At 34.6% G+C, this 21,646-nt stretch overlaps 1 protein-coding gene and 1 long non-coding RNA gene across 3 annotated transcripts in view; one reads left to right on the forward strand and one right to left on the reverse strand.

Moving 5' to 3' along the window:
• LOC136034743 (man(5)GlcNAc(2)-PP-dolichol translocation protein RFT1-like) overlaps positions 1 to 21,646 on the forward strand; it is a 54,465-nt gene that overhangs the window by 21,628 nt on the left and 11,191 nt on the right. For both annotated transcript variants that reach the window (XM_065716119.1, XM_065716118.1), the window contains exons 3-8: positions 3,234 to 3,436; positions 10,581 to 10,770; positions 13,146 to 13,385; positions 14,692 to 14,742; positions 16,025 to 16,231; positions 19,815 to 20,065. In XM_065716119.1, coding sequence (XP_065572191.1) covers positions 3,234 to 3,436; positions 10,581 to 10,770; positions 13,146 to 13,385; positions 14,692 to 14,742; positions 16,025 to 16,231; positions 19,815 to 20,065 — 1,142 coding nt within the window. The remainder of the gene's footprint in view (positions 1 to 3,233; positions 3,437 to 10,580; positions 10,771 to 13,145; positions 13,386 to 14,691; positions 14,743 to 16,024; positions 16,232 to 19,814; positions 20,066 to 21,646) is intronic.
• Positions 5,450 to 8,051, reverse strand: LOC136034744 (uncharacterized). The gene is made up of 2 exons (XR_010619239.1): positions 7,855 to 8,051; positions 5,450 to 5,641 (listed from the first exon to the last, which is right to left on the reverse strand). It is a non-coding gene; the product is annotated as an uncharacterized LOC136034744 (long non-coding RNA).

Raw genomic sequence — 21,646 nt, forward strand, 5'->3', positions numbered from 1 at the left:
TCTTATTTTAAATTCCGACCGTATCCGGTAATATTGGGGGGGAGTTGGAGAGGGAAATGGGAAATATTGGAAAACGCTTAGAGTGGAGAGATCGGGATGAAACTCAGTGGAAAGAATAAGCACAAGTCTTAGATACGTGAGTGACATAACCAGACTGGATCCGCTGTCTTTGGGGGAGTTAGGGCGGTCCAGTGCTTTGGCGAGTTCGGTGCTTCTGGACTTGCTAGGATAATGAAAATTGGTAGGCGTGTCAGGCTTCTGAAACAAGGTTTTGGTCACTTTGTGTGGTTTCTGTTAGATTTTACTAATGTCGCAAACTGCCAACAAGTATTTAATTAAATTTAGGTTATATCAAGGGAATCTGTCCATATTACCACAAAAGCGAACTGGTAGGCGAAAATCTTCATTTTGTAATAATATAGAAGGGAAATTTAAAATCATAACTTCTTTAGGCTGTCGAAATGATATTTCAGGATTGTGCTGTCACAACGGGGCTGAAAAGCAAAATATTTACTTCTTTTTACTGTCAAAAATTTGTTTTCGAGTCTTGCTATGGCACTGAGGCGAAGAAATTGATATCATTACTTTTTTTGCCTGTCTTTTTTTGGGGGGGGTTGTTTTTTGCCAAACAGGGTGGTTTTTACAACATTGTGGTTTTTTTTTATAATAGAAAGTAATGTATGAGAAGTGCAAAAATTATTAATTACAGCTTGAAACCCTGAGAATTTAAATCGCCCATCTATACCTATCAAATACAAAAATAACAAGCACATATTAATTTGTTTTTTAAGGAGTATTTCGACTCATATGCTTAGTTTGAAGCAAATACCTACATGCATCTTTATCAGAGTTCATATTTTTCTGACGATTTTGTTCTTTATTCGAATTTTTCGGATTAATAGAACAGGAAATACTAACGAAGAGCTCTAAACTGACAGGACTCTAGACTGACAGATCTAGCCATTATAAACATTCACCTAAATATTGAGGTTGACATCGACCGTGTAATAAATAGGTATGCCGGGAGTGGAAATAGAGAAATAGACCTTTTTTTGATAAATGTGTGAATTCTGTAATTTAAGCGAAATATATCGAACTTTAAAACGTGGAACGATACGCTACGTTGTTATGAAAAATATAATTTTGATGTGCAAATTTTTAGATTTCGTCAAAGTTGACACTGTTTATTAAAACATTATTTTTAAAAAGAAACAGTGATTAGTTACTGCTTTATTGTCTATACTTAAAACCCTCGTTTTAAAAGTCTTCTATGCATTTCTATCTCTTCGTTCTGTTTTTTCTTGTTACATTCCTAAAAGAACTAGTATTTAATGTTTTAATATATGTTTTATGAATATACAAGTTGTTTCTCTATCCTCATTTCTTACTCTTTATTACTATCATAGTTACTAAGCGATGCCACAAAGTTAAGCAACATGCTAAATAGGTTGACCTGTACAAATTGTGACAAAGAGCGCATTACTGCAAAAGATGGTTCAAGACCAATTTTGTTTTGACAATAAAAAGCTTAACTCACTCGCTTTAGGGTCAGAAGTGTAAAGGTAAAAAATTATGCATAAAATATTAAATATCTTTTTTTTATAGATGGTTAACAGCTTTTTATTTTATTTATGGTCGGATGGTTTTTATAACTTACTATTTTTTGTATCAGTATTTTTATACCATTTTGATTTCAACAGATTTATTGAACCTCAACTCTCACCAGATTTTGGATTGAATTTACAACCATTCTACTACAGGCATTTCCTTCTTTGCAAGTTTATCCAAGCAACCTATTACGCACCCCCCTAAAGAATATCCTGGATCCGCCCCTGGATCCATTACGCTCGGCGCGATCCCTGTAATGCCGCTGCAGTTATACCATGCGCGGCACACTTTTCACGTGCTACGTGGTGAATACTGTTTCTGGAAGTCGGTGCCTCCTCAGAGAGGGGCAGGACTCTGTACAGGTAGTCTAAAAAAACTGTCAGGGTAAAGAAGATGAAAGGAAAATGAAAAAAGATATTAAAGAAGCTGACTTTGCTGCAGTCGTCGGGTGTTATATTCAATGATAAAGTTTTTCTCGCTATAACTAAAATATTCTGATGTGCTCTTAAACAATTATTAAACGCGTTGTTTATTTTATATTGGAATCCTACTAGGGGTTTGAATTAGAAGAAAAAATATCAAAGAAATATGAAATTATTTTGAGAATGGAATATCTTGGGTCGGGTGTAAAACAAACAAAGGGTTTTACCCTTAAGCACTTCTATTTTCATGCATTACCGAATATTTATGGATAGATATTTTGCACATAGTAATAAGATAAATTTTGACAATTTTTCTCGCCATATTTTCTATGCTGGATAGCCATTAGTGTTTTTTAATCCTGACTGAATTTTTAAAATACAAGCGTTCTGCTTCTTTGTCCCTAAAATGTTACTTCTTAATTTTGAAAAGGCTCGATTATAGTCAAAATCGCTTTTGTGGTAGGGCTTTTGCTCAAGAGGCATTATGAATATATTGAGCTTCCTAAAGTTAAGATTATATAACTTCTTATGTGCTCTTTTTTATTTGCCGTAAGTCTACTTCAATTTAAAATGCTAGGCTATATGAAAAAAGGCAATCAGAGCTTTCGCAAACTAAAAAGATTAAGGCTCCAATATCCGTGAGGTTAACCTAATACTGAAAAGCTTTGCAATTCATATTACCTTAGGGGTCGTAAAACCTAAAATTCCAACGGTCCTGAAAATTCTTAATTTTGGGGTTTCTACAATATGTTGCTTCTGTTTGTCTTTTGTATTTACCGAGGATATGTTTGTGAAAATTTCTTACTTCTTTTCTCCCTCGTACGAGCCTATTACCCTACCCTCCAACGAGGGATTCTTGATCCTAATGTAAGCTGTTTGCCGTTTCTCATTTTGCTGAGAAATATTCGCAAGGGCTGAATTTTTCTCCAGTGTACATTGCCTACTAAGTTTCTAAAAAAGATAATTATTTAGAAAAGGTAAATTAGGAGACAATTTTGAAGCCATAATCTGCCGACAGCAATAATCAAGTTTTTTTTCATCTTTACAAAAAATGTCCTGGCATACTGCCAGCAAGAGAAAAAACTTCTTACAAAGAGAAAAAAATAGCACGTGATTTTTAAATCGAACCGTAAGGCTAAGTATTAAGAGGAATCTTTTTTAACATTTAATCATGTATTATTTCTCTATTAGTATTTCTTGCAGATCGCATTTCGGATAATCACCTTTGCTCTCAATGCCTTCATCATTCATTATGTTGATATCGCTGTTCTTGGTCTCTTAAATGTTAGATTTTACCTGTTGTTTTCAACTATCTTGTTTGTCAGCCGTGAAGCTTTCAGACGAGTCTGTCAATCTTGCTCAGAAAGAGATGACTGGAGAAAAGTCATCAACCTGGTATGGCTGACGTAAGTATACTTCATTGTAATGCTGAACTTAGGATAAAAGTCGTATCCCAATTGTTCAAGCCTTGTCTTTTAGAGATGTTGAGAAGTTAGCTTACTTTACTTCTTAGAAGAAAGACTATTCGCGCGTCGGCCCATACCTCCTCCTTTCCCCCTGAAATATCCAGATTTTCTCCTATAATTTATTGTTCCCTGCATAATTCGCCCATTTTTATTACCTCAGAGTTATTCTCCTCTCAAATTTCACCCCTCCTCAATACAAAATCTCACGTATATGTGTGTAGCCGCATAAACATTACTTGATTTGTACACTGATTCCCGGCATTTTAAAATGTATCTAGTATAACTTTCTCCGTTAAAAGCTATTGGCATAAGGAATCTGAATAGCCATAAAAACAAGAGAAACGCCTGAAAAGGGGCTGCAGCCCCCATGAAAACTATTCCGATAAATTCAACTTTTCGAATAACTTGATGACAGGAGCTTGAGCCCTTAAAATGCAAAACTACGAAATTTCGTATTTTTCCTGTTACGAATGATAGGAAGCATGTGCAAGTCATCAATACATGATTGTTTCAATGTTTTGTTTTCTTTTTTTAAAGGACACAATACAACAGGAATTTTATCTCTAATGCCCTATTTTAGAAGCAAAATGACCACGCAACATCATAGTATTAGTTTTGGTCGTTTTTTTTTGCTGAAAAATGTCAATTTTGCCCCAAATACATCAGAAAACATGGTTTAAAAACTATTTTAAGGTATCATATACAATATTCCGATTCCCTAAAACATACTGTGACTCTATAGAACATAACGTTACTGGATGATCCAGAGTTGCCACTTGGAGAAAAAATCCCATTGGTGAATTTTTTGGTGGTTTAGTAATTTTCTTCATTAAAGTAAGGATTTATGTGCTGATTTAGTGATCTTTTTCTTTAGGCAATATGAAAAATCCCTAGAGATAGTGATAAATCACTAGTTGATTTATATATTAGTGATAAATCAGTGATATTGATAGGTTTTGATATCCGGTTTAATTTCGCCATTGCTCGTCCAGCAGACATTCAGCTAATCATCAACTTCGAGCTAGGTGCGTGGGAACATACTAAGCTTGATAATGATGGTAGTTATTTGAAATTTTTGTTTTTACAAACGAAGCAGCAGTCCATGTGGATGGTTAAGTACCAGTGAATCCACCGTACGATTTTTGATCTTGCTGAGCGAATATTAACAGGAAATATTTTTTTTAAACAAGTTGGAGCGGTATCCTTTTCCCCAAATTGGGGACCATTGGAAAAGGTTGCTAGGGTTCTGTCGGAATTGCTCGCTAGGGCCCTCGGTTGAATTGGTTGCTAGGGCCCTCCTGTGAAATTGGATGCTAGGGGCCCCGGTGGCTAATTTAAAGGGTCCGTTGGAATGGATGCTAGGGCCTCCCAATGGAATTGGATGCTAGGGCCCATTGGAATTGGTTGCTAGGGGGCCTGTTGTAATGGTTCGCTAGCGTCCGGCGTCTTGAAGTTTTCCTACTAGCGGGTCCCTGAATGTTATTTAAAGAACAACCAAGAAAATCCTAATTTGGCGGGGTCTCGTAGGTTTTTGAAAGACTCTATTAGGTAAGGTTTGCATCTTGATTAGTGGATCCTGAAGGTTTTTTCCCTGGCCCTCGTGTGTTCTTTAAATCCCAAATAAATCTAGATTTGTTGGGGTCTCGTAGGTTTTTGAAAGAATCAAAGAAACTTTTAGGTAAAACCCAAAGCCTATTACGTAACAACCGAAGAAATCATGATTTGGTAAGGTCCCGTAGGTTTTTTTAAACACACTCTATTATGTAACAAGCAAAAGTAAACTTTCCCTATGACGTAACAAACACCTGCATCTCTCAGAAAACATTCTCTATGATGTAACATGCACCTGCGTCTTGAAGAAGTTTAAAAAAAAGTGTCCGGACCAGGATTCGAAGGGATATGGCCCTTGTCAAAAATAGAGGGGCATCACTACTTCCAATAAATGAAACCACATTTAATACTTCATAAATATTTATTAATGTGAACGATATGCTTGCATCTCCTTGTAAACTTTGAGTCAGTCAGTTTGTTTGTTGTTGCTTCTAATTTTGGCATGATTCCAAGTTCTCATCAATAAGATGACTTCTCAGCTGACTCTTGACAATGTTTATGCTCGAAAAAGATTGTTTGCATGTATATCCAGAACTGAAAAGGGAAAGAACGGCGAATATAAGCTATTTCAGCTGATCGTAAGTATCGTGAATACTATTTCAAGCGTTGAAACTGCTCATGTTTTCCCTGTCCAGGTTATTCAAAGCAGACCACTTGTGTTTTGAACCAAAATTACATTTATATCTTCTCCGCTGTTTCCAACTCAATACAAAGACTTTGAAATTTAGAGTCCCATGTCTCCATGTTTTTTTTTTTTTAATCCATCAACTGTATTTCAAAGCTACCAATGTCAATTTCGAAGGAGAAAAATTTTCAGCTCGGTTATTATAGTATTAAGAGGATGTTTGACAAATGCTAAAGTTGTTCTGCTGTTTTTAAATTTCTGAAACCTGCTGGCAAAAGCTTCCCTTATATTTGAAGTTATTATTTTAAAATGGTATTTATCAAAAGAGAAATTATTTTCTTGGTGATGTTTCAGCAGTCTCGGAAAGTGAAATAATGTTTCCCTTAAAATATCCTGAGCAACAATCGATATTTTTTTTCGAATGTTATCACTTCTTCTAACATGGAAACAATTCATTTCCTTTCCTTTGTAGTTTACGATTAAGTTGATTTAGATGATGCGTAACATCAACCATGACATAAACGTTTTGAATCCACTAAATCGTTGGTTAGTTCTGGATGTTCTACCTGTCAAGGGGAAATGTACTAATTTCTGGAAAAAGGGACAGGAAACGGTTTTGAATCCTTCTCTCTTTTTAAGCAATTTACCTTTTTACGAAGCAAATTGGCATACTCACTCTCCATTTCAAATAAAAAAATCTTTGAATTGACTATGATTAAGAGCTTTAGCTAAAATGGAATGGACAAATTGCAACAAATAATTCCATGAATTGAAAAATTTCTTCCGGGAATGTTTCCGCACAAAGCACTTCTTGATGAATGATAAGCAAGTATTTCGTAATCAGTTTTTACTTTCAAATTAACAATAAACTTTTTTTTTTTACGTCGGTCATACTTTTGGTCCCATCTGTTGGAATCAATACAATGTTATAAGGGGGGGTTTATCCATGCACTCAATTATACTACTTGCAAAATTTTCTCATGTGTTTGACCTTTGACTGGTACAAGGCATAAATCTGAGAAAAAGTGTAACTTGCGCTCTACCACTTATGTTATAAGACTTGTCAACTGGTATCGATAAAGCCGAAACCAATTTCAGATCTTCTATATGCTGTGTGTTTATATTTGAACAAATTTTAACTCTTGTAATTTTAATGGTTTTGGAAGACAATGATAACCCTTTTCGAAACATCTGCTTCGTACTTAAAATCTTTTAACTTAAAAAAAATATATACGTTTTCGGTTTATTGACGAATTTTAATTTGTCAAAATAAGATGCAGTTTTTTTTTCTTAGTAAGTGTTTTTTAATGAAAATATTCTTGTGCCTTCTGTGGGTATTTGTGCTAGAGCCGCACTTAAGGGATCAAAGAGCCACATGTGGCTCTGGGGCCGCACTATGCCGACCACTGCGATAGACCGATTACGCGTTATATTACTTGGGAAAAAAAGTAACTGAAGCGGAAGTTTAGTAAGTTTCGCTAACGGAGAAAGAGCAAACTTTACTGCTTTTACTTTACAAATTCTTTACTAACTTGAACACCAGACGAAAAGATATTCTTTAGATACATTTTAGTCAGTCAGAGGTATGTACCCTTTAAGACAGACTGCAGCAAGTAGTGGTGGCTGGGTGACTGGGAATATATATTTCAGGATTTTTTCCTAGGAATAAGTCGGTTTTCAAATACTTTTAAGGAAAAACTCTCAAATAAAAAGAGTAACTAAATGGCATGCTAAATGAAACAAAATACAGTAAATTTTGATCGACAAGGACATCTGGTAAAGAGATCAATTTATTTAATCAATAATATATTTAATTATTATGCATTTAGTCTTAAAGAAAATTAAATCCAAACCAAAGTTACAGAAAGATTTATTGCTTTCAAGAAATAACAGATGTAGACTTGTCCTTATGCCATTTCCTACGCCTTAGAGTAGTTAACAGAAGGAGTAGAGATACTCGAAAATCATCCTGCCTACATAGATATTAACTTTAGTTTTATAACGGCCATGTAAAATGTACCTCTTTCATAACAGGACAATTCTTCCCCTCGAACTTAAATTCCTTATTTATTTGGACATTAAAAATATAGATTAGTAAAAGAAAAACAAAATTTAAACTTACTACCCAGCTGTCAAATTGACCCTCTTTCTTTTTATTGCCCTATTGAACTAAATAAAATGAATAGGTTCAAAAAAATTCCGTCACAAGATAATCTTATCAAATAGTTTGTGATAAAAAACTGGAACTAATAAATGACTTGGATCAACATTCACCAAAACTACAAATGGAATTCTCATGACAATTGCTACACCAGTAGTAATGGCTTTTTTGCTGATTGTATAATATATATATATATATATATATATATATATATATATATATATATATATATATATATATATATATATATATATATATATATATATATATATATATATATATATATATATATATATATATATATATATATATATATATATATATATATATATATATCCTTTCAGTTTATTGTTACCCAACCAAAATCAAAAAAAAAGAGAAAATATGCCAGATTTTTCAAAAAAAGAAAAACATCCCAAAAAAGCAAGCGATCTTAATGAAAATCCCTTCATTAGATACATCATATCGTAGAAGCCTACCTCCAATCTTCAAAGTATGGAATTTCGCTTTTTTTCTTACATCATCAATACATGTTTTTTTTTTTTTTTTCAGAGGTGATTGTATCAAACCGAAGGTCCAAGATAATAAAGAGGGAGGTCATTCAAGCGTAAATTTACAGCTCTTTTTTAAGTAACCATACAGATTGGGCTTGGGGAAAGGCTTGAATTCTGCCATTTAGGGCACCAAACTACGACTTTACCCCGGAGAGGACGAATTTGCAATGAATTTTATGATGTTTGAGCAGCCAATTGATTTAGAAGTATCAATAACTATATTTTAGGCTTCCATGTTGCAAAAGAAGTAATGGTACACAGTGGCAGTGCTGGACTCCACCCCTCATTATAGCTGATACGCAATTACAGATCACCAAGAGTAACCAAATTTCATTCCAAATAAAGTGAATCAACTTGGTTAAATCCCGTACTGCCACCTTGTACCATTACTTCTTTTACATCTCGGAAGCCTAAAATGTAGTTATTGATGCTTCTAACTCAATTAGCTGCTCAGCATTAAAACTTAAAACAAACAGAAATTATTATGTATATAAGGGGAGTTTCCCCCTCCTCAACACCATGCTTTTTACGCTAAAGTTTAAATTTTGTCCTAATACTTCTAAAACGGCTCCTGAAGCACAAGGATCGTTTTATCAGAACAATAAGTAAGTTTTCTTTAAAGTGTCGAAAAACTATAGCGTGAAGAGCGAGGTGTTGAGGAGGGGGCAACCCCCCTCATATACATAGTAATTGCTATTCGTTTTAAGTTTTAATGTTGCTCCTTACCTTCAGTTAAAAACACTTTTGTTTTTATTTAATGAAGCTTAGAGACAAACATTGTTCTAAAGGCGATGGAAAAAGCATGTCAATTAAAAGTAAATAAAAATGAAAATAGTAAATAATTACAAAAATACACAAAACAATAGCTTACTTACAAAAACTAAAATGTAAACTCTCAGTATTCACTTCTGTTGAGCAATGCCGAAGCGTTGGACAGATATTTTTTAACAATATCAACGGTTTGAACCTGGTTATCAAACACCAAAATTTTTAAATCCCTTAGGTTCAGTATTTATAAAAAGTAACACTTTATCAAAGTAGTTTATTCAAAGTAAAACATTGAAACTAAGATTAAGAAAATCAAATAAAAATTTTTAATTCAATATTTTTAATTTAATTTTTGACACCAAAAATCAATGTATTTGACACCTTTATGCTTCATAACTGTAAAAAATTAGATCTTTTTCAAAGTGACAACTAGATAAATACAGTCATTTCTGGAAAAAGAAAATAAATGATAATAAAACACAAAAAACGTGTCTGTTCAGGGAGAAAATACAGAAATTCCCAGCATTTTGTTCAGGGGAAATATTTCTGATTTTAGCGGTTTCGTATATCAGCTCTTGCAATGCAAGCAAAAGTTGACGGTATATTTTTACCGAAATTGCCCCTGATTAAGTTGTTTTCCTTGTGTTTTCAATAATTATACGAACTTTCTTGTGTACTAATAACTGCACTAATTACTAATAAACAAATACATATTTAGGATCACCATAAAAAGCTGATTCTTTGATTGAATGTTATCAGTAGTTTGGTTCTCATACTTTCGTTATTCACACTTATTCGTTATTCACACTTATCTACCACTCGTTAAAATTATAGAAAAATCATATTGAAAAAATGTTTGTGGAAAACTAAAAAGGCGTTAACTCAGTCACAAATTAGAACTTATATTTTCCTTATCAAGGGTCAAAATGTATTGGCAGGCAGCCAAAAATGAGGCAACACACATTTGTTCCATGGCTTTCTATATTTTGCTCTCTTTCTTTTGGTTTCCTTATAATTACTTTATAGTTCAAAATTTCCAGAGGGCTCTGCCCCCCTCCTGGCGCCCATGGACTGCAGTGTTTTTCATAATTGAGATAGAATTGCATTTTAAATAATAGGAATACAAGAAGATTATGATGAAAGTAAATTGTCGCGATTAAAGTAAAGGTTAATTCGTTAGCCCATGCAAGAAGTACCGTGAAAGTGAAAGTCACAATATTATCTTTGATTTTGATCGAATGATTACTATAGATGATAGTGCTTTCATGACTTTTTTCTCTCTCTCTCTCTCTCTCTCTCTCTCCTCTATGTTATTTCGAACGATTTTTTCTGCTTAAAATTAATTAACAATATGAATTTTTTCAGAGTCATAAGTACGGTCATATCAGCTTGTGTATTTTCTTGGATTTGGCTGAATGTTCTTTCATGGCCGGAGGGTGAATTGGCTGAAAAATATAGATCCGGTGTCCTTGCCATTTCTTTTAGCTGTATATTGGAGTCTTTCTTTGAGCCTGTCTATGTCTTTTCACAGGCTTTTATGTACATAAAATTACGAGTAAGTAGTTTTTGTTTGTTTGGAATTTAAAGTGATAGTACAAAAAAACGCTTCTGTCAATTCTCTTTTTTGTAATATATTATCAGTCAAAATTGAAGAGAGGTGTTTATCAATTGATAAATTCAAAAATCCTAAATCATTTTTATCGAAATCGTTTGGTTTTAAAATATGCACTGTAGGCATCAGTACAAAGCGGAATCAGTGGCAATAATAGCTCCTGCATAGGGCTTGTTCTGAAATGACCTCGGGAGTAAAGGAAGCCTAAAGACCAGAGGAATAAAGAAAGGAAAAAAAAAGTGAAAAACATTAATTATACGACAAAATGGCTGCCACAGCCGAGATTCGTTTTCAATACGGAATTTTGTCTTCCAATTTATTTCTTACGATACTTAGTGACCCCATCTAATTTTTGTTGCCATATGCATTCATCACTATGAAAATTCTGACTTCTAAAAAGGCCACCAGATGCAATGCGTTTGTGTTTCGGTTGCAATGGTTGTACTCCATTTTGAACCATTTCTCCTTGCTATACATAGCAGCAGCATTACCTACCCCCTGCAGTTAAGTTGCCAGTAAACACTAGAAAGAAAAAAAAAATACTCCAATACCTTGCATAACTAAGAGCTTTAACAATTTATTCATGCCGTTTTTTTTTTTTTTTTTTTTTTTTTGCTAGTGCCTTTAATTATGCCCTAGAACTGGGATTGTAAAAGACAGAACTATTTAGTTTGTGGTTTTTGTAAAAGACTACGAATTATTCTGATTTTGAAGCTCTCAAAGGTAGTGAATAAAGAAATAGTTTTTCAGGGTAATTTAGAGCAAGATTAATTCGAAATCAGCAGAACCTGCCTCATTCAAAAGGTTAGAGTACAGTAAATGCTACAGTTCAATGTCTTTTAGCCTTGTGTTGTGACTTGCACTCTAGAGGTGATATGCAACATTATTAGCATGATAAAGTCAGATAATGCACGAATAGATGGAATGAGCCTTGGAACACTTATGTTGGTCTTGGTCTATTTGATTGTAGTCCTTGTGTACCTATTGAATATTTTTGCAGCAATGCAAATTTTTTCTGAATGCGCTTAAAGTGGCTAGAGTTATACGGTTGTGTTAAGGTGAAGGTTGAACTGGAGAAATAGCTGGAGACTAATTTCAATTTTGGCAACTTGTTCAAAAATCTAATAAAAAGTTGCTCGCCACTTCGTTATGGGTTCCATGTCTTCTGTTGAACCTGATATTCTTATACACAATAAGATTCTACAAATCCCGCCGCTATTACCATCAGGTCTCTTTTGACTCTTAAAAAGTGAACTAGAACTTTTAATTTCCAATCAAACAAAACGTCTCTGTTTCCTCACTTGCTAGTGCCGCAGCTTTTGTCTTTGGCAGACTTCTCATACTTAAACCATCCACTCCTAAACAATTGTTCATCCATGACTTTCCCTCTTCATGTACCCAAAAATTTCATTTCTCGAATCCCTTAACCCTTCACATTCCCTAAGAAAACACAGCAAAGTTTTGTTTTATTCTCCACACATCCGATAACTAATGGGACCTCTTCATCCTAGCCTTTCCAAAATATCTTTTTCTTTGTCAAAGTGGCATAAAATTACCTCTTACGGAAATAAGCTCTCTCCATATCTCTTTTACTCTAGAATACAAACCAAGAGAGTCAGATGATTTTATCTGACAGAGCCAGTTCTGAATTTCCCCATCAATTAAATTTGAATGTACCTTTTTAGAAACATCTCCTGCTTCCCTGCCCCTACCATAACCTCTCCTATATTCACCTGACATTCCAGACGATTGCAAAACTACCTTGATCTGCCCTTTCCATGATTATCTTCTTCCAATTTCTTCCAGAGACTCTACTAATGCTTCCCTCGCCAACATGTACTTGCTATGCTTACTTCTCTTTCTTAATACTTTACCTTTTTTTACTTTCCTCCTATGGCTATTTCATAGCTTCTTGGGGGCGGGGAAAGCTGTTTGTGGGACTTTGGTTCAATGTTGGGACAATGATGGGAATGTCCTTATAGACTTTTTTTGTCAAAGAAAAGTATGTATTTTTTGGTAATTTGATTAAATTTCCAAGGGACGTAATTCCGAACTCCAAACTGCCTTTTTTTTAGAGTGAATAAAATTGTTTAAAAGTTCAAAAATAGCTTTGGTTTAAAAATTGCATGTAACCATGGCAAAAAATATTTGTCTACTCGTTTTCTCTTCTTCCATGTGCGCCTGATATCAAGTATCTAACGTAAACGAAATATTGGACATGTGTTGAATTATTTGAGTCCTTTTTCAGTTTGTCTCAAGCAATCTCTTTGTTTTATAATTATTAATTACTAACTTTTAACTGATTAGTTTCATTTTAGGTTGTGATAGATTCTTTGGGAATGATACTTCGGGTGTTAGGCATGGTTGTAACCGTTTATCTGGCACCACAGTATGCCGTTGAAGCAGGTTACTTTGGACAAGTTGGGGTTTCCATTTTATATCTTTGTGGCTTTTGGGGCTTCTTCTATTATGAATTTTGGAGAAGAAAAAAGAATGATGAACCAGCACTGCCAATTCAGAGTTTATCAGGATTTTTACCCAAGTTTCCAGCTGGGGAGGTAAGAGTTATTTCTGCTACACAGACTAATGGTGCCAATTCGTGGGGATGGGTACCCACCCCTCGACGCTAGATTTTGAAAAATATCTTGCTTGGTATTTTCATAGAAAGTGCATATTTTTTACCACCTAAAAATTAACCCCTTCCCTAGATTTTTCAAACACATTTTACCCTCCCCCCTCTATATTCTTGTGAATTGTTGTTACTCTTACAGATTGCAAAATTTCAAAAGACTTAACAGCTATAAAATGCACGTTTGTAGGAAAAGAGAAACACAGAAAAATTCGTTGTAGTTTTAGTTAAAAATCAAAGCTCTAATACAAGTCTTGTTGCGTCTTTATGACGTGGCAGAGTCAATTTTGTCGCTGAAAAGCTGCATTTTCCAACTATATCTGTAAGTGAAAAGGAATCCACCGTGGAAAAGTTAGGACCCTTATTGAATCTTGGAAATCAAGCGAAGAGTTTTAATTTGACCAGAAAAGACCTCATCTAGTTTCTTTCGAATCACAGCCCCTAAGATGGTCGTTAACAGATGGCGAAATAAGCCAAATAATATAGAAACTAGTTTAAGAGTAAACCCAAATTCATGTTTGATAAATAATAAATTGCCCATCAATGTCACAAAGGTACCTGTGAAAGTCTAAATGAATATATTTATTGTGTTATTCTTTCTTTTTTTTACTTTGATTTCTATGAGTTGGTAATAAGAAAAATTATCAGTTTAGCTAAAATGCCCCAAAGTGTGTGCTTGCTTCTTTTTTATTATTATAAATAGTTAGTCTTTGTTCTTTATTGTCTCCCTAGCCTAACTATTTTGTAATCAGTAAAAGTAGTTTAGAAATAGAAGAATATGCCTACTTTCAGAAAATCTGTGGCTGGGCTCAAGCAACAACTGACTTTTAGTAAGCTAGTTTTGATCGATTCAATTTGTTTAATTTTAGTTTACAAATTTGAGTAAACTGCAATTCAGTTTGTTCTGAATTGAATTCTTCTGATGAGCAATTATCATTGGTATTATTTCGTGTTCTTTAAATGTAACATCATAATTTTTTCCTTTAGAAGAAGGAATGACTTGAAAAGATTATTCTATGGTGCTTGCGACCCCCTGTCTCTCCCTTGTTGATGGTCCTGATTCTTTTGTATATTTTTCGTGGATTTTTTTTTAATGAGAGTAAGGTCTAGAAATAAGGTTATGAGCTTCCAAAATATAAAACATATACAGAATTAAGTTTACTGCATTACCATAAGTTTTACGTGTAATATTATAACTATATTATGAAAAATTTCACCGATGATTTATATTTCAGGAAGTCTTGGATTGGCATCTTGCCAAGCTAGTTTGGAGTTTCTTTGTTCAGGTACTATTTTATAAATTTTTTTTTTTTTTAGTCTTACTACCTCGGGCAGTTCAGACCTATTGTATGTTATTGAATGTATTTCACGGGGCTAGGTTTATGTTTATTTGGTTTATTTGAAAAAAGTTTTAAGTTTGAAAGGCTAATTTTTGGCCTATGACCAAAAACATTCCACTTTTAGCCAACAATTACATGCATGTTAAATCTCTTATCACAGCTCCCAAATTAGTTGTGTTAAAAAACTCATAAATTGAACAATCCTTTCTTCGTTTCCCTTCTTTAATCATACTCCCTGAGTAAGGCCTTTCAAATGCCACTATGACCACTTCTTCGTCCTGCCTCCTCCCACCTACGGTATCTGTGAATGGGAAAAGCGCTGGTGTAAATGGTTTATCAATGTCGTAATGAACAATAATAAAAAAGAACAGAAAGTTCAGTTCATCCTTTCTTCTGGACCATTCTATCCAATAATAATAAAGGTTCCCTATTCATTTCATTCGCAAAATTTAGTCCTAGGCTATATTACTGATATGTTCTCTGGTACCAACCTGACTCTTATACATAATAATGATAGATGGTAATAAGCTTACCTAAGCTATGGGTGCCAGGTGAATGGTTTTCTTCAAACGATAATTTTGACAGGATCTGTGTCTGTAATCATCAGGTTCAAATTCAAATCTTTTGCCAGAAAATAAAATCACTAAACAAATAAAACTAAAACCACTGTTGTGGCGAATTATTGTTGTGGCGTGGCCCAAATTTTGGTAGAGGCATTGATGGCTGTTATCATAGTAGATCTTAAAGAATTTGGGCCTATTGGAGAGGGGTGGAGTTTTTCGTGAGTTTTCAGTCTACGGGTAATGGGTTCCCAAATTTCATCAATGTGGAACTCACCATTGTCTTTATTGATGGCTGGTTTGTTTTAAGCAATTTCCAGAGCTTCTCTGATTTGCTTTTTTAAGACTTGTGTAACAATAGCAATAAGTTGGGCCTGGTCAAACTTAATCGATTGAGAAGGATTTTCAAAAATATGAAAAATTGAAATATTTTTCAAAAATATGAAATATTCCTGTCTTGGCTTTACCCCATTTGGCCAAAGCTCTCAAATTTCTATTCACTTCCACCCAGTTGATTTTAATTCAAAAATCTCTTTGCGCTAAAGTTTGTGTATTTTTTTTTTTAATTTGTATTATTTGGCGTTATGGAAAACTATTGATCAGAAATAAATCCGAAAAATAATACTAACCGACGAAAAAACTCATACGTGTATATATTATTTCTGCAGGGACTAGCAAAGCAAGCCCTTACTGAAGGTGAGAAGTATCTAATGACAATTACATCATTTCTAACGATGGCAGAGCAAGGTGTTTTTGACATTGTCAATAATCTCGGATCAATTGCTGTTAGATTTTTACTTCTCCCCATTGAAGATGCCGCCTACTTCTATTTTACGAAACAGCTTCGAAGAGTCCCTTTGGAACAGCAGGATGAGGTGAGTTTTTTCTCCTACAGAAGGCACGTCTCTTCATAAATTTCTTCCTTCCTTATCTCCTCTCCTTAATCATTGTCTTTTTGTTTTTTTATTTACAGGCTTACCTCCCAAAAGATAGATCTAAAAAAAGTGATAATTTTAATATGTTACTCTAACAAAGCATGTGTTGGATTTCAATGCAGGTTGGGCTATAAAGGGAACTTAAATGTCGTACTACCAAAAAGGTCCCGGGCTTTGATTTGTGTGACTATTCAATTTATCATCTATTTTCAGTATTATCTCTTTTAGACGTAGTCAATCAGTTGGTTAAGTGGTGTGATGAAACATGTCTGAGCTCTTTATGTACAAGTGATTTCCTTGTCCTGTTTTAGTGCTCATGAATGCTAACAATGTCGCATAATATATCATAATATATCCGGATATAGGCAAGGTGCCATACTCTTTGCTTCTAAGAAAATCTAAGCTAGAAATCTTTTTGCGCAGGAGGGTAACATTGTGCCTCCGTTTTGTGAAAATTGCAATAACAAACCCTTGCACGGAAAACATGCTCCCAAACGTCACTTCCCATCCTGACTACGGCCGCCTCGAGCTGTTTTCTAGACTCATTCCTTTTGCGTCCCCCATTCGCTGCTTTACCTCCAGATATAAAAAAAAACTTGTCCCTTACATTGCAGAAAAAATGAACAATATATATCGCTAGTATCTCTTTTTTTTTATTGAATGGTAGTATTGCCCAGGTTTTTGCATTTATTTGCTGGTTTGGGTCCCCCTTCCTCTTTTTTAGGGTCTGTCTTAACTTTTTTATATGTAGTTATCCTCTTCCTCTCATTTTTTAATAATTTTTTTGTTTATTAGCTTGTGTTACCCCCCCCCCCCTTTTTTTTTTAGTGTACATTTTAGTTTTTTTTTTAGCCTGTATATATATTTATTTTTTTTAATGTAGTTTGACCAGTTTTTATCTTTTTAACTTTTGATTGACATTTCGCAGTTAAGTTATTGACTTATGAATGATAATTCATTCTGGTATTTATGGCACTTGGTATCTACCAAGTGACATATAGCGATTGCAAATTCTGTCGGTCTGTCTGTCTGTCTGTCCCGGTTTTGCTACTTTAGGCACTTCCAGGTAAGCTAGGACGGTGAAATTTGGCAGGCGAGTCAAGAACCAGACCAGAATAAATTAGAAAATGGCGTTTCCCTTATTCGATCATATGGAGGGAGTGGGGGACGGCTAAATCAGAAAAATTTGAAAAAATGAGATATTTTTAACTTACGAACGGGTGATCGGATCTTAATGAAATTTAATGTTTGGAAGGATATTATGTCTCAGAGCTATTATTTTAGATCCTGACCGGATCCGGTGACATTGGGGGGAGTTAGGGGGAACCTAAAATCTTGGAAAACAACTTAGAGTGCAGGGATCGGGATGAAACTTGGTGAGAAAAATAAGAAGAAGTCCTAGCTACGTGATTGACATAATTGGAACGGATCCGTTCTATTTGGGGAAGTTGGGGGGGGGGGGTAATTCTGAGAAATTATAAAAAATTAGGTATTTTAGCTTACGAAGCAGTGATCTGATCTTAATGAAATTTCATATTTAGAAGGACTTCGTAACTCAGATCTCTTATTTTCAATCCCGACCGGACCCAGCGTCATTGGGGGGGGGACTAGAAATCTTGGAAAACACTTAAAGCGGAGAGATCAGGATGAAACTTGGTGGGAAGAATAAAAACAAGTCCAAGATACGTGACTGAAATAACTGGACCGGATCCGTTATCTTTGGTGGAGTTGGGGGGAGGGAGTAATTCGGAAAAATTGAAAAAATGAGGTATTTGTAACTTACGAACAGGTGATCAGATCTTAATGAAATATTATATTAAGAAGGATCTTATGCTTTAGAGCTCTTATTTTAAATTCCGACCAGATCTGGTGACATTGGGGGAGTGGGAGGTGGAAACCGGAATTCTTGGAAAAAGTGAAAATTAAAGTATCTTTATCTTACGAATGGGTGATTGGATCTTTATGAAACTTGATATATAGAAGGATCTTGTGGCTCAAATGCTCCATTTTCAATTTGAATCGGATCCAAGGACATAGGAGGTTGTAGGGGGGAAACAGAAATCTGGAAATTGTTTAGAGTGGAGAGATTGGGATAAAACTTGATGGGAAGAATAAGCACAAGCTATAGATACGTGACTGACATAATTGGAACGGCTCCGTTCTCCTTGGAGGAAATGGGGGCGGGGTGTTAATTTGAAAAAATTTGAAAAATTGAGGTATTTTTAACTCCAGAATGGGTGACCGGATCTTAACGAAATTTTATATTTAGAAGGAACTCATGTCTCAGAGTTCTTATATCAAATCCCGAGGGAACCAGAAATCTTTGGAAACGCATAGAGTGGAGAAACTGGGATGAAACTTGGTGGGTAGGATAAGCAAACGTCGTAGATACGTGATTGACGTAACCATGCTGGATTCGTTCTCTTTGGGGGAGTTAAGGGGTGGGGTTCAGTGTTTTGGCGAGTTTGGTGCTTCTGCACGTGCTAGGACGATGAAAATTGGTAGGCGTGTCAGGGAGCTGCACAAATTGACTTAAAATTCGTTTTCCCCGATTCAACCATAGGGGGGGGGGGCTGAAGACAGAGGAAAAATTACAAAACTGAGGTATTTATAACTTACGAGTGGTTGATCGGATCTTATTGAATTTTGATATTTAGAAGGATCTCGTGACTCAGAGCTCTTATTTTAAATCCCGACCGGCATTAAGCCTCTGATTTTCCTTTTAAATCAATCTATTGATTCTTAGAATTTTGCTAGAGCTCATACCATATGAGCTCTTGGCTCTTGGCTCTTTCGACTTCGTCACAAGTGCCATATGAACTCTTAGCTCTTGTTCTTTTTTGTTGTCGTTTTGGCATTCTTTGCATGTTTTACAGTTTTCCTATTTTTTTATGATATATTTTACGCCAATCTCTGAAGCTCGAATTTAGCCCTTCGGGGATTATGTTAGTGATTTCTTGAAATAAATGTCTTATTTTATCTATCATATCTATCTGAATTGAATGTTTTCAATTATCTTGTGGTATCATATAATGGCCAGAAATGTACCGAAGGAGTACAAATTGTTGTGTTATGTTATAAATTGTGTTATAAATTGTTGTGTTATGTCAAGCGAAGTTGTGTGTATGCATTTCGATAATGGAATATTTGTTTTCGTGTGTATGAATTCAGATAAAAAGAAATGGCCTGAGGTCAAACTGGATAGGAGTAAACTAGTCCCACTGCAACCCTTTTGTGATTATGAGGGAAATATTCATATTAATTAGCCCATTCAGTGAATGCTTCACTGGGTTTTTGATACTGACTTATGTTGCTTCACTTTATTTACTCTTTCTAGAAGCATGCATCATTTGCGTAAACGAAGTATGTGAGGTCGATAAGTATTCTTAGCTTGTTATAAGAAAATGCTTATGCATTTATCTTTTTTCTTTTGTTTTTGCTACTCTTAATAATGTTCCCTATAATATAATTTTTGATAGTATTATTTTGTTTGGAATTTTACTTATAGTGTTTATTATTTCAGAAAGCTGTTTCTGAAGCCAGCAATGTTCTATTTCTTCTTATTCGATTTATGACCTTGTTCGGACTGAGTGCTGTTTTTTTGGGTGTACCTATCGCCAAAACCGTTTTGGCTCTATACGGAGGCGAAACGCTTACTAGTAGTGTGGGTCCTTTTTTAATGCAGTTAAATTGTGGATTGATATTACTTCTTGCTTTGAATGGCGTCACAGAAGGCTACGCAACTGCAACTGTTAGTAAAGCTGAGTTAGACATGTACGTTAAGTATATTTTCCTCTTTTTTTTCGCGATATAATTTTAAACATATCGGCTACACCAAACAACTTGATTGTGGCATATCAAACAGTTCGTGGTAACGAACTGTAAGTAACCGAGATGACTATTTTGTTCAGCATAGTTGAAAGACCAAATAACTATGCCTTTGCAGATATTATGACCCCCCAAAGCCTACAGGGAAAGTTCTTTAAGCTACAAATTTTTGTCCATTATTTGAATATAGTTTTTATTATTGGGAAGTATCCATGCATTTTTAGGTTGGGGGGGGGGAGAATTTTCTGCTGGTGGGATTTTAAACGGAGAGAATTTTCCGTGTGTAGGGAAGTTTCAAGGGAGTGAATTTTCCAAGGGTTTCAAGTTTTTTTTTTTTTTAAGAGGTTATTATTCTAATTTAACAGCCTTTGTGATTCAGGAGTCATTCTTATATAACTGGAACAAGATCAAACTTAACTTATTATGAGGTTATTGTTAGCTGAAAATAAAAGAAGTAAAATTAATAGGTAAATTTTGTTTTAATTATTCATTTAGGGTGAGCCAAATTCAAAACCTGTATTATTTCAAAACGTTAAGAAATTAAATAAAGATAAACAAGTTTTTTTTACCCGAACGTAAGGAGCGACATTAAACTTAGAAGGAACAGAAACTATTCCGTATATGAAAGGGGCGGTCCAGCCTCTTTCATACAGGGAATAATTTCTGAATGTTTTAAGTTGTAATGTCGCGCCTTACTTTCAACTTAAAGAAAACTTTGTTTTTTTATTTAATAGTTAGGTAAGGGCAAGAAAATCATTTGCCAAGACTTTATGATGAATTCTCTTGCATAGTAAACAATCATTGAGTCCAATTTTCTTTCCTTTTTTAGTCTTGTTTGTCTATTTTGATGGTCTTTTTACTAACTGACTGCTTCTCGTTTACATGATAGTATGTTTTCAGGATTTTAGTTTATACTTTTTAGTTTCTACCTTTTTTCAGTCTTTGGGTGTTAATCTTTCGTTTTTTGGCTGTTTCTCCTTGAGGTTGCACCATCATGCAAGATACGCCGTAATTCTGTTACATTTTGCAGCAATTTCTAAAGCGCAAAACAGTTTCACTTTTTTCTCTGTGTACACTTTTGTCTTTTTTACAAATAAAATCAAATTTTTGAATTTTTTTCCTGATCAGATGGCGGAAAACGGCGGGTTCACATTATAAACTGTTCAACTTTTTCCTGATCACGGTAAGTACTTTGTAATATGATGGTCCTTACCTGCAAAAAAAAGCAGATATAATCGAAAGTGCTCTAAATGAAATTAAGGAAAAGGGACCAAACGTCGTCACATTAATTAGGTTCTTCAAACGCTGCCCTCTTCCCAGGAACATATTTCCATTGTAGACTAAATAAGTGCTCGTTCCATAGATGTCCAGTAAATACTATATAATATAAAAATACTTTGTTTTCGCCTAAGGGAGGACTAACACGTGAGGCGCTCGACCTCCAAACAACGCAATTATCGTTATTATATTTTGTAAAAACGATAGTTCTACTAGCGACTTGAATACAATATGAGTAAATTGCAGTTC

This window comes from Artemia franciscana, chromosome 13 (assembly GCF_032884065.1).
Source record: "Artemia franciscana chromosome 13, ASM3288406v1, whole genome shotgun sequence".
NCBI classification, from domain to species: Eukaryota; Metazoa; Arthropoda; class Branchiopoda; order Anostraca; family Artemiidae; genus Artemia; species Artemia franciscana.